Raw genomic sequence first — 14329 nt, 5'->3', positions numbered from 1 at the left:
GGAGGAGTATAGAGTCAAGGCTGGTGTCTAAACCTTCCTGATCGAGAAAGAAAACAGTGCAAGAACTGTGTTGTGATGAGAGAGCTGTCTTGCTTTCAAAGCAGGCATAGAAAAGTAATAGTTAGTTTTGCAATAATTGTAAATTATTCTGACTACAGCTACTATGTAATAGTTAATAATAAAAATCCCATTCACTGACCAAGAAGAAATGGAAGAAATGGATGCTAACTGAGGCATAGAACAGAAGAGCAGCCTATATTGCTCTGCCAACTACTATAAAGTCACCCTTGGACAAAAGCAAGGGCCATTGTAATCCCCAAATTAAATTCCCAAATTAAATAAATCACGAAGACTAATTTAAATGTGTTTTTACATCATTCACAGAGTAACAAAAAAGTTTGAATCCTGAAAAAATGGGAGTAGTACATAGTTACATTAATTGAAATGGTTGTGTTTGGACCCCTACTGACCCATAGAGAATTGTTTAAAGGAGACTGCATTTTCAAACAGGTTCTACTTCATCTGCCCTTGGTTAGGTTTTGACTGGTCATCTTTATAGAAACTATGCCAACACAGAGCTGCAGGCAACAATTTCTGAAATTAACCTGTGCTTAGCAGAGTGGGCAGAAAATGTTAAGAGGCAGGAGACATTTAGGCAGCTAATGATGGAAAGTTTCCAGAGAAAGAGCAGCCAAGAAGCTTCTGTAAATAATTCCTGATTTTGAACATAAGGCATTTCTACTGGAGACTTCTTGAGTCTAGATCTCATGCTTCACTTGACCATGTGCCAGAGCTTGAAATGATTGGAGTTTCAGGACACATAGCTAGCCCATCTGTTTGTTTAGCCTTTTGTCTGGAGTAGGTTGGGATAGCAGGAGCACACTGTTCAAACAGGAATTTCTGCAAGGAGTTGGGGTGGTGGGGCTTTGTCTCGAGTTGGTAGATATATTTTATGGAATATTTCTATTTTACTAAACACTGACTGCATCATTTATAGATTCAATTACTGAGAGAGCTGCTGATTTTGAAAATGGCTACCTATTTCTGTAACTAAAATGCAAATGAATAGATGATAACAATGTGTTTAAAACCTACCATACTTAATTCAGACACTCATTTCACACAAAGATTCCTTACCTTAAGAATCTCAAAGTAAAGAGAAAATAAGGTACTTTTATAAGGTACTCTTCATTTCACATGGAAAGTTTTCAGAATATGGGGCAGTGGAATGAACATGCAATACATACAAAAGTATGCACCCACATACATCATCTACCTCTACAAACATGAGGGAAACATTATCCTCTCATAAACAACTTCTTTAAAATACAAACCCTCCTCCAGATCTACCAGTTCCAAGAACTGGTAAAGCAAACTGCCAAATTACAGAGCACTCCACCACAGCAACCAGATTTTACTAAGACTGCACATCCAAATAAATGCCCCTGGGCTACCCATTCATCTAACAGCTGGAAAGGTGACACTTGACATTTGGAAACTTTCCTGTGAAGATTGCTGTAAGGATTTCCCATTAGCTTCCTGGTGAGATTGTAAGGTCGAATAAGCTGCCTTGAAACCTGCAAAAGGTAACGGAAATTCTCTAATATCACAAGCCTGCTTGCTTTAAAATTCTAATTCTCAAGCCAGACTATTCAGATTTCTTGCAAAGCATTCAATACATACCAGGGGAAAAGAAAAAAAGGGTCATGGTTTTTTGAGGAAAGCTTTGAGGAGGAAGCAACACGAAAAAGGAGGGGTTTCAAGTGATATTTGTATTTATAGGGGTTAAAGAGGAAGGAGACAAAAAGGAGATGTCCTGGTGTCACAGTTACCCAAATTCACTGTGAGAAATTAAGCAAGTAGGTTGGGGTTTAAAGATGATTCACACTCAGCATTTTCGAAGAGTTGAAGAAGCCAGGACACAAATAGTGCTTTAGATCAAGTGAAAAAAAATATGTGCAGATACTAACAACAAGCTTTCAGTTGAAGTATTTTTAGGAAGTGAAATCAGACCCCAACAGCATGAAATTGCACAAACATGCAATCAGAGAGGCTCTGAGCAGATGGATGGGGGAGAAAGACATCGAGCTGTTACAGTCCCAACTTCAGTTGTTCAACTCTCTTTTGGTGGAAGAATGAATCATGTATCGTATTTCTAAAAAGTTCCTTACACAATGAACACAGTCTTTGTCAGCTGGCTGTCTGCACACGGGCTGTATCTGTCTCTGACAACTCCTCTACAGTTAGTGCTCTCTCCTCAACTAGAAAAGGAATGGCTAGCAATTACTAGGTTTTTCAAGTCTGTACCCCTTATATTTTCATTACTCAGATAAATTCTCTTTTGTGTTATTTTCCTCTTCGCATTCAGTGACTATTTTGTCTTGTGTTTCCATTTGATCAGCCTCAGTAAAGCCAACTCTGGTTCTCATGTAGATCACGGGAGTTCTCTGTAAACTGTTAATATATACTCCAAAAATGGTGGCAGTATTATTTTTTACTTCACGCAATATTGAGATATTTTACTTTTTTAATAATGATGGACTCACTTCCTTTTTCCCAATTACCAACCAGGACTTCTACTTGCACTGTGTATTTTCTCTGACTGGAATTCACAGCTGGAGTTCAGAAATAGTTTTTTAGAGTTCAACGTTAGGATAATATAAGAGAGCTGGATTCAACTCCTCAAAATCAAGTATGCAATCTAAGTTGAATGACTATGTAATGTGCAGATCACCAAATAACCTAGATTCAAGACTTGCATATTTAACTTATAATAAATAAATAGTTACCTGTATGTATCTGTGCATGTACCAAGAGGCTTGTTTTCCATCATTTACTGATTCCACCGTAGTGTTAGCATGACCACTGATATCACCGCCTGCAAAAACCCAGGGTTCACTCGTTTGCATAGTTTCTGGATCTACTTCAGGAAGACCCCATCTGTTAAACTTGATAGGTGCCATGGCCTCTCTGACTGCAATTAAAATGAAGGACAAATATGTTAACAGAAGAAAGAAAAAAATGCTGCCAGAATCTCTTAAATACATTCTGATTAGAAAAGTGGTTCCAAGGTCTAATTTCTTCACTTAATTAAATGTGAGTTTATGATAGAACTGAAAAATTACTTTCTATACAAAAACATTTATGTTGAGATAGTAGAGGTACATAGTAGCACAACTCAGAAGAATATCATCTACTATATGGAACAGTTCTTTGGTAACATCAGTAAGTGGTCGGTTCCTGTGCCTGCAAAACCAGACGTGTGTACAAAATACAAGTAGACAAGAGTCACAAGAAGTGACTGACTACAAGAAATAATTGCTTTTAGTGTTTTTTTGCCCTCTCCCTGAAAAGAAACAACGTACCCCAGAAGTTACAAAGTCTTTCACACCAGTATTATTTACATCCAAGGGAAAAAAAAATCCAATGCTTCTGAAAACCCCGCTAAGAACAATGCCAACAAAGGAATTTTTTTTCCCCCTCCACCCATAGCTTTGTACTGTACTTTCCACATCAACATGCTTCTCACCTGAAAACTTAACATATTAACTCCTGCACAACTTAACGTACCACATATGATTTTTGAGGTTTAAAGCCAAAGAAGAATGTTTATGGTTGTTAGAAATTCATTCAGGATTTACTTCACACATTTCTTAATGCTCACAACAGAAATGATACACTGCTACTTTTCCACAGGTCATTATCAAACCTGATAGAAAACTTTTATACGCAACATTTTCCCTACCAGGAAATGTTATGCTTTGACAGCTTCGGTTTTGAAAAAGTATATTGATTTAAAGTTTTGTTTTGTTTTTTTTTCTGAAAAAGATACATTATAAAATAAAATAGAAAACACACTGTATTGATATTGAAGCTCAGAACATTCTGAAATTAAGGCTCTATTTGAAGCACACATATATAAAGAGTGAAATTATAGAAACAATAAAAATAAAATGCTTACACAAAGATGATCTTTCCTGGATCATTTTTCACTGAAATTTCTGAATATTTAGATCATCAAGGTACGTTAATTTTTTTCAAACCAGTAAATAGTATATATAAGCATTTTGTGTGTGAACTAATGTTGTCCTTAAAAACATCGTAGATGTAATGACTAAAAAAATCAGACAGTTTGACAAATAGTACTGACTACAAATAAATTATCTTAAAAATAATCTTTCTTTCTTAATGTGATTTTGATTATGCAACTTTTAACATTATTTTATTATCGCTGAGACACTCCAGAATAGCTTCATGAACAGAATCACATTTTCAATAAATATTTTCTGCAGATGTTGATGCCACGTATCAGAGTGAGTTATTTTTATGTGGCTTTAAGTCTAAAGGAACTGAAGATTTTGCCATAAATTGCAGCTTAAAACTGTGCTGTCCCTCAGGGACATACCACTAGCAGATGCAGATTGCCAAGGTCAATTAAACTGATGTTCTTGTGCTGTCATATATGTAAAAGAGAAACCTGCTAGCTTAAAACAAGAATATTTCTCCTACACCAACACAAGGGCAAATTCACACTATTGCCCCAGTGTACACCCAGGTTTACTGCAACCTTCAAAGACATTTTCACACAATGTCATGATGGAATTTTCTTCCCAAGCTCTGCATCTCCCTCCATCTCCAAATCAAATATCACAAGTGTATTTCAAAGAGGAGAGCTGTGTATAATAAGGGGCAAAATAATAAAATCAAAAGCAAGATACAAACATTTAAATCTGCCTATCCCACCTACGCTCTCCTTCTTACCCTTGGCAAACACCAAGTCCATAAGACTCAAACCCAAAATTTCAGATTTTATTTTTTTTCATCTGCTTCAGAAAGCAGAATCACAATTTTAAGCTGAAAGCAGAAGCATTTAATCTATATTCAAGACGTACTGCTTGCACAATCCCTCCTACCCTGCAGAATTTTGCCTTAACTTGGCAAGAATAATATTTGCCTAGTAGCAGAATCAAAAAGTTATGAAATTGCTTCTTTTAAAAATATTTAAATTATTGAAAGGTCATACCAAATAGAACCTTCAGAGGGAGAGACTTTTCAGTCTGGAAATGAGTTTGTTGGGTTGGGTTTTTGCTTTTGTTTTTTTAAGGAAAGTGCCTGTAGTTGTTGACAGTAGTCCTATTATACATCAGTAATATTTATAGATCAATATGTTAACTTCCTCTTTATGTCTCAGACTGTACATCAAGACAACTTTCAATCGTCAATCAGCCATACGTAGGATAACTTACTGACTGCAGTGGTGCCATCTCAGCATGTGGTCTAGACAGTTCTCACAAGTCAAATACATTCAGACTTGTAAAGACATGTTCAGAAGAAAAAAAAAAATCACAGTGGAAAACTTGCCACAGCAGGGTTTGGTACTGGGGTTGGGATAGATGACTATATATTTTTTTTCTCTGAGATAATACCAAACCACAGTCTGTGTATTAGAGGACAACACACTACTGTCGATGTAGTTTTTCCGCAGGGAATTATTTACAACTAAAAGTTATGACTACTACTTTCTTTTCATCTTGGGGGGAAAATGGGTATTACTTCGGCTAGATCCGCTGCTTTTCTCAAATTCATCTTTGGATTGTTTTGTCCTAAAATAACTGTATGGCCATAATTATATCAAAAGCTTTTTGAGTGCCAAAAAGACCAACATGCATCTGCTTGAAACACCTCCCCCTAGGGACTGAGGATTTATCTGCCTGATTTCAGTGTTTCTAAAAAATGAGAAAGCGCATTTCCCTTGTGGTACGGTTGACATGGTATCCAGCAGCTATTTCCTTCTGTTTTTCTTATAATCTCCAAGATTTAGGTTAAGTAAAAATAAGGACATGATTCAAAGGCATCTTATATGAGTTCCTAATGTCCTTACAACGTGGATCTTATATCCAGGACAATTTAAGGGATACTTTCTACACTGCCTTCAAGAAGAAGGGAAGAACATTGGTCTTCCCAAGTGGAAGCTTTTTCTTAGCATCTGCAAGGTGTGAGAAAGAACCTTGGAGCCAATCCTGAGCTTGTAAGGAGATGAACCTGGCAATAAGTTTTCTGAGATGCTGTTTGCCATTGAAAAACAAGCGTTCTGTTTTTGTTGGTGCTCTGTTTGGGACAGAGTAATGAGATGAGTGTCTTTCTAATGCTTTCAATCATACACTCTTTAAAGTTCCAAACTAATACAGCTTTTTTTTCTTCAAAATTCAGAGTGCAATCTTGTGCCTCTGTTGCCTTCTCTGTTATATCCTGATGAGATATTATACATAAGTTCCTCTGAATGTAACAAATCCCATTTATTTCCATGGAAAACACAACAGAGACAAAGAGCAAAACAATACTATTTGATAGAGAAAATTCTCAGCTACAAAACACCAGTTTTCAACATAGTCAGCACCATTAGCTGTGTATTTTTGCCAGCCATGAAGAAGAGCCTGCATTAACCGCTCATAAAAGTCTGCACCAGTGGAGGTGACCCACTATCACACAGCTGAAATTCACCACCCACCACCTCAGTGTGCTCACATCCACTTTTTTGTCTCCATAAATGCACAACAAGCATTAACGAATGTCAGTGGGTGCCATTTTTTTGCGTATGGAGGAATTCAGTGGCACACCTTTACTTCATATGGACTTCCATGTCAGATGTCAATTTGTCAGAGTGCCCTTATACTGCTATCTGTCACACAGCAACAAAATACATTGGAATATTGTTGGAAGGTTCAGCCTCCGCTGTCATACAACCAACATCTGCCTGTGATGTCGTTGGCCAACCTAGTAACATAGGAGGCATTACTTTCAGAACAGCCCTCATCTGTAATTTGAAATAAACTTTCTGGATGAAAACATACAGTTGAATTATTCTAATGCTATCAAATGATGCTAACACAAATAATACCAAACAAAAGGACAGTTCTGAATATATATTCTCTATTTGCTATATTCACAGAGCAAATAAACACAAATGGAAAAGCAGCAGCAAATTACTGTGCTTGCAAAAACAATATTAAAATATAAGTGAATACAGAAAAAATATTTTAATTAACAAAACAAATCAAATGGAAAAGATTCCTCAAATAAAGCTTTAAAAGTGAATCTGTGTGTTTGACTGCCATGACTAATTATGTATCCATGTAATGTGTGTTCAATTTGGGCTTATTTAAATAGCAGAAATGCTCATTAGCTGCAGTATATCTGTGAAGCTTCAATAAACAGTTTAATGGTTTTTATGTTTAACCAATTTCATAAGTTCCTGTAATTTTAGCTTTAGTAGCTCATTAATGTTATTTTTGATATCCATCTTACAGACTTCCTTTACAGTGAGTAGAAGCACTACTTCAGAAAAATACAAATACTCTGTATCTTTCTTAATCTGAAATGTAAAACTGTAACTATCACACACACCAACAGTCTCATTAACTGCTGATGCTGCCCAGTCTGGAGGCCCAGAAGACAAAGGAAGACAATCACACTTCCCATCATCTCTGCCCCACTAATGTACTGAAACAGGAATAAAAGTGCTTGAACTGGTTAAAGCTGTGCCCAAGTATACTGGGAGAGGCTCTTACTGAAAGACTGCTGCCAACTATTTTCTGCCTGTCACTAGCTTGCTGCACAGAATGTATGTTGCCAGTCTCTACACAGTACACTTGTCTTACACTCCATGTTGGAGCACATTCTGATCAAGTGTACTATTTTCCACAATTCTGTCATGGTTCTCTACATAAGGTCCAGGTTCTTCACATAAATATACAAGAATATATGAGAACAAAGACATTTGTTCCAGAGCAAAATTTTGCAGTCCCGAAATGTTGTTCCCTTTTGCTTATCAGAAAACAAACAAACAAACAAACAAAAAGTACTCAAAGTTTAGACTTTAAAATCAACTAGACCTGTTTTGAATAGGATGTTGAGGCTGTATGCACTACTAGGATGTAATTAGCATTACATGTGTATATGTTGATTAGCTGCAATTTAGAATGTTGCCAGAGATATTTCAGTAATACATTGCAGGCCTCCAAAATAATAAAGCAGGCAAAAAAGCTGGAGCATCAGAAAGGGTACAGAATTTTCTTTCATCTGTTATTTATGTTAATCAGTTATGATGGTTGAAGAGTTTGGCAATCTATGCAATAACAGTAATAATAATTAAAAAAGCAGCTTGTGCTTGCAAAATCCTTTTACAACAACAAAGAAAAACTTTATTTTTACTCTATCTGTAGTAAATTGATTTAACCTTTTTTTTTTTTTTAAACTGGTTTCAGTAAAGTACCAATGATCTTACAGCAGCCTAGAGGGCAACACTCCTGCTTTGTCTATTAGCAACTTCATGAGCATAAAACGGATTTACAACTGATTTCTTTTTAGTGAATGATGCATTTATGTGATTTCCAATGGGAGGATGAATATTTACTGAACTGTTGTTTAAAAACACAATTAGCATATTATTTAAGAAAAAAGAAAAAGACTAAGCATCTACTGTGAGAGCATGGAATTTTTGGTGGAAATGTAATAGTTACTACACTAGAGAATATGAAACAGCTTGATGAGGATAATATACTAGAAAAAGCTCTCTAACCTATAGACCACTTCTGCTCAGTTCAGCAGTGCATGCGTCTTTGTGCCGTGTTAAGCAAAACAGGTATATCAAAGAATGTCCTACACTTCTCTGAAAAGGGACTAAGTCTCATTTCATTCCCTTTGATTCTCATAGCACCTTCTTTATTCTTACATCAGTAACATCAACATTAAACATTATTAACAAGAAATAGACAAATCCTACTAGTTTAACCCACACCAATACTATACCACCTATACCAGCATCCATTATTGCCAGAGATGCCTTATAAATTAGATCACTGACAGAACTCTGCATGTGCAACAAAAAACATGCTTATTCAACATGCATACGAGTCATCTAGAAATGGAAAAATTCAGACTGTAAGGGCCCTCTGGAGATCATGTAGTCCAAACTTTTCTTCAAAGTTAGATCAAATTCAAAGCCAGACTGAGTTGAAACTGGACAACGTCCTGAGCAAATATTTCTGGTGTTTTCTCCTCAAACTCTTATTGGAGAAATCTGAATATTTCCATCCCTTGAATACAAAAATATGATGCCTTTTAGAAAGACATTAAGAATATAAGATATCTGGAGGTTTTCATGTGTCTTGCTGTCGTTCCTTTTTGTTGTATATGTCTGAAGATTTGGTTGTAATTCAGCTCGATGGTGAAAAGTAAATTGAACTTTCATTAGACCAGCTTAGGCAAAAAATGAAGGTTTAAAAGTAACTGAAATGGTGTGCTCAGAGTAAGTATTTTATTCCCTCCAGTCTTAGTCTTTTCACTTTCACAATGTACAAAACAAATGCTGATATTTCCTGCCTCTTTCTTTATAATTTGATTTCCGTTTTAATAGCAGTTTCACCAGAAATACATTCTGAAATTGAAGAGTGTTGCTCTTCCCCAAGGGCAACAATTCTCTTCTTTTATGATCAGATTGCTACATGATTTTTTTCCCCTCAAATTTTGTGTTCATATTTAAAAACCTCACATGTCATTTAGAGGGTGAATGCATAGCAGAAAATACAAGGCTGGCACATTATCATGGCTAAGCAACACAATAAAGTTTGCCCTTTTAGATGAAGCAGTTTGCAATGTAGGAGAAAAACAGAATCACTCCTTTATCACAAGTTCTATGAATCACAACGAAACAAACTGATTGCATAGACTAATATTTGATTTATCACATGAGGCTATAGAAACCCTTCCAAAGACTTAAACCAGAGGACTTTTTAAAATTATCAACAACCAAACATTCTAAAATTGTTCATCTGTTTTTACTTTCAAGTCACCTTTGATACATGCATCTGAACTCTTTAACCTGTGTGAGAGAACACAGACTGAGCTTTGCTCAGTTCTCATGTTCTTAGTTGAACTCATTTTCCTCTGCTCTCTTTTGCATCTGAGTAATATGTTGAGACACTGAAAGGCCATCTACCTACCAATTTCTTTATACTTATTATTGAACTAAGTACATGCTTTCCCTTTTTATTTCTTTTTCTTTTCTTTTTTTTTTTTTTAAAGACCAAAGTTTATAAAGTACAAGTAAACAATGAGACATACCGAGAAAAGCACAGAAGAATTTAACAAATCCTGCATGTATGAGAGAAGCCACAGTCCTCTTGGGTATGTATAAGAAGTGAGTGATGCTCGGAGTGGCTAAACCAGAATAACGAATCTGTCTTAATTCTTAACTAATTCTTAATTCAACAGGTTAAAAAGGTTTCAGAGATCAGATCAGTCCAGTCTGAAGTTGTAGTATAATGAGTTTCTCTAAGGTTAATTAGTGAGCCCAGGAGAAATCCCCAGGAGTATTCTTTGTTATCCCTTTTGCACTGAGAGGAAAGCAAGATACATACTGAGCAATTGTACCTCTAATTTGGGTTCCTGTTCTAGTCAGTAACATACAGAACACTGATGTTAATCATACTCTTAGTTTTGTCCTAAGAAGTATAATTAAAGGGCGAACAAAATTCTGTTGAAAGGACTGAGTCACAAGCTTTGTAATCTCCTGAAGACTCATTTCACAAAACCGCCAAAGGACACAAAATGGCTGCAGCTAAAACAACAACTAGTATCTGTGAAATGCATTACTCAGGGTTACCTTCAGCATCACGTAAAACTGAACCAAAGGCACTGATCACCACGTCAACTTTCAGACGAACAACCTGATCCTCATCTTCTTTCCAGTTTCCATCACTGTCCTGTTCAGTTCGAACAAACTCCATTGCAACAATATGTCCATTTTTAAGTACAACTTTCCGAGGTGAGAGGAAAGGCAGAAATTCACACCTCTCTTCTTTTGCAAGTTCCATCTGTAGAGTAGAAGTAATGAAATAAATAAGTAAACATGATAAGTTTTATGAAAAGTTCACTCAAGATGTTACCACACGTTCTTCTTAAGCAGAAGGCACTGAGTATGTTATACTGATAGGCATCCTAATACTGATTTCTGTGCTACTCAATCAATCAGTTTCTAGACAGTAGCATTCGTTAGATTTGCAATGCAAATGGTTTTCTGACACATTTACATCCTTTTTAGGAAAGACAGGCTGGTGAGGTGAGGTGGTGAGTTGCTCTTTATGTGACAGAGGAACTAGAATGTACCAAGCTCCACCTGGGGGTGAAAGTCAATCACATGGAGAGGTTGTGGGTGAGAGCAAGCTAATACCAGTGACACTGCTGTGGGTGTGTACTACGGGCCACCTGATCAGAAGGGGGAAATTGATGAGGCCTTCTACAAACAGCTGGAAGTTGCCTTGTGGTCCAGGGCACTGATACTTATGGGGGATTTCAATCACCCTGATATTTGTTGGATAAAAAACAATCCAGGCATGCATGGTCCAGGAGATTCCTGCAATGTGTTGAAGATAACTTTCTAACACAGGTGGTGGAGGAGCCGATGAAGAGAGGTGTGTCGCTTAGCCTCGTTCTTACTAACAAGGGAGGGCTCATTGAGGGTGTAAAAGTTGGAGGCACCTTAGGATCCTGCAATCACGAGATGGTGGAGTTCAGGATCTCATGTTAAAGAAGCAAAGCAACAGGAAAGATTGCTGTACTTCAGGAGAGCCAACTTTAACCTCTTCAGGGACCCTCTTAGAGATATCCCATGGGCTAGAGCATTGGAAGGAGAGGGAGCCCATGAGAGTTGTTTGACACTCAAATCCTGCTTCTTCTAAACTTAAGATCAGTAGCTCCCTAAGAGTAAGACATTAGAGAAAGTGACAGGAGACCTCCATGGATGAGCAAGGAGTTCACTGACAAACTCAAAGGGAAGAAGGTCCAAGAACAGTGGGAAAAGAGCTTGTCCATTTGGGAAGAATATAGGAATATAGCCAGAGCCTGCAGGGATGCAATGAGGAAAGTTAAGGCCCACTGGGTATTTAATCTGGCAAAGGAGGTAAAGGATAATAAACAGGAGGAATAACCACATGCATCAGTACAGGTTAGGGGCTGACCCGCTGGAGATGAGTTCTGCAGAGAAGGACCTAGGGGTCCTGGTAGATAACAGATTGGCCAGCAACATGCCCTTGTGGCCAAGAAGGCCAATGGTATCCTGGGATGTATTAAAACGAGCATGGTCAGTAAGTTGAGGAAGTTGATGATCCCCCTCTACCCTGCCCTGGTGAGGCCATATCTAGAGTACTGCATCTGACTCTAGCTCCCCAGTTCAAAAAAGACATGGATCTCCTAGAAAAGTCCAGTGGAAGGTGACAAAGGGCCTGAAACATTTCCCATATGAGGAAAGGCTGAGAAATCTGGATCTGTTCAGCCTAGAGAAGAGAAGGCTGAGGGGATCTTATCAATGTTTATAAATATCTAAAGCATGGGAAGCAATTTGACGGGGCCAAACTCTTTTCAGTGGTGTATAGTGATAGAACAAGCAGCAACAGCCAAAAACTGGAACATAGAAAATTCCACACTGGAATCCACAGCACTGGAACAGGATACCCAGAGAGGTTGTAAAGTCTCCTTCTTTAGAGATATTTAAGATCTGTCTGGATGACTAGCTGTGTGCTGTACTGTAGAGTAACTACTTTAGTATGGTTGGACTTGATCTCTAGAAGTCCCTTCCAACCTCTGCAATTCTGTGATTTTCTGATTATCTTATTCTTCCTTGTCACTTTGAATAACCTCTTTGAGGACCGAAGACCTACCTTTTGCAACTGTCTATGCTTTAAGAGGCATAGCATTAATTAAGCACATGATCCAAATTATGTTTTCTATGATTGTGTTTATTATCAAATGCCAAATACCATGTGTATATAATAGCACGACAGCCAATACTTAATATTCTCTGATGTGGTAAAATTACCAAAGTCTAACAGCATGCCTTAGTAGAGACTTCAGTATTTGATTGTCCTTACTTGACAAATAATGTAAATCTATATCTTTTACATGTAATATCTTACAAAGTATTCAACCTGACATCATTCTAGCATGGCCATTACTAGCCAAAGCTATTTTTAATATTTTTTTTTTTTCAAAACTGCTGTATGATGTGATAACATGAACATTGATAGCTTTTAGGAATTGACCTAGGCTGCTAATAAAGATTTGGGTTCAGAGTGACAGCTGATTCTTAACGAGGAAGAATCTGAATAGCATGAATCTTTGCTACAATTACTTCAGTAATTTCACGGTGTTTAGATGTCTTATTTTAAGTGCAACAGAAACATAATTATGCTTCAGAACATCTGTTCTTTGTTTTTCCTCTTCCATCCACTTTGCATAAGATCTCTAAGATGTCCACCTTCTTGAAAAGAGATTATCAAATTCCAATAAATCCTTTTTTAAAGACGCAACTGAGGTACTACTAGGTAAAATCTTTCAAAAGTATGAAGGATATACCAAAAAAAATTATAATGAAAGAAGCATCAAAATAAGTAAATCTAACCAGAAAAAAAAAAAAAAATTCTTGCTATACAGATAAATTGAGGAGGTGTAGTCAGTTTCAGAATTTGCAGATGTCCTGATAAATGCCACAGTGAAAAGCCAAACTAAAAATCAGTTTGAACACTGAAATATGTGATTAATGTCATCTCTCTACTGCCATTGGCAGTGATTCAAACAAAAAATCATCACAAGTAATTTCCTTACAAGAATTTAGAGACTCCCTGAGCTATGTCAAGATCACTGAGATTCACTAGGTAGCAGCCATAAAGTCCATTCCTTGGACCTGAAGAGCTACCTATAATACTCAAATGCCACATGGATCTCTCTGGGGTGCCTCCAAGATTTTCAGACCTTTACAGATTTCTACTTTACAGGAAATTTTACCCTTTTTAGGCATCTCTCTGACTTTACAGGGTACAACAGAGAAGTGACTTCTCCAAAGAGTACATAAACTGAGCTTTAGAGCTTAAATAAATGTTTATACACATTTTAAGAGCATTTTTAAAAACAAATATTTTAATAGATATCTTTTAAGTACCCACACCGCACTTTCAGGCTCAGCAGAAATAACAACCATTATTCCTTTTTATAAATAGTGCTTTTTAACTTTTACCTCTTCTGGGACAGCCCTGATATTAGTGAAGCCCTTTCTGAAGACCACAAACACACGACGAGCTCCACAGCGTAAAGCAGATGTTGCACAGTCAAAAGCAGTGTCTCCTGCCCCAAGTACAATCACAGTTCCATGTATTGATGGCAATGGAGAGTGACAGGCACACATCCCTGAAAGATGAAAGGAAAAACCCCATTTTCAAGTATGAGAAACCATTTCTGCTTGACAGCTCAAAAGGTACTTGTACTCAAAGCAGTGTAA

General features: G+C 37.0%; 1 protein-coding gene across 1 annotated transcript in view; it reads right to left on the bottom strand.

The window, feature by feature from the left end:
- Positions 1-14329, bottom strand: part of DPYD (dihydropyrimidine dehydrogenase) — a 317439-nt gene that overhangs the window by 158537 nt on the left and 144573 nt on the right. The window contains exons 10-12 of the mRNA XM_085231702.1: positions 14069-14238; positions 10664-10874; positions 2790-2974 (exon numbers count right to left, since the gene is read on the bottom strand). Of these exons, the coding sequence (XP_085087828.1) occupies positions 2790-2974; positions 10664-10874; positions 14069-14238 (566 nt within the window). The remainder of the gene's footprint in view (positions 1-2789; positions 2975-10663; positions 10875-14068; positions 14239-14329) is intronic.

This window comes from Meleagris gallopavo, chromosome 10, assembly GCF_905368555.1.
Source record: "Meleagris gallopavo chromosome 10, MGAL_WU_HG_1.1, whole genome shotgun sequence".
Lineage (NCBI taxonomy): Eukaryota > Metazoa > Chordata > Aves > Galliformes > Phasianidae > Meleagris > Meleagris gallopavo.
Note: the sequence above shows the minus strand (reverse complement) of the source record. Positions and strands in the feature narration are given on the sequence as shown.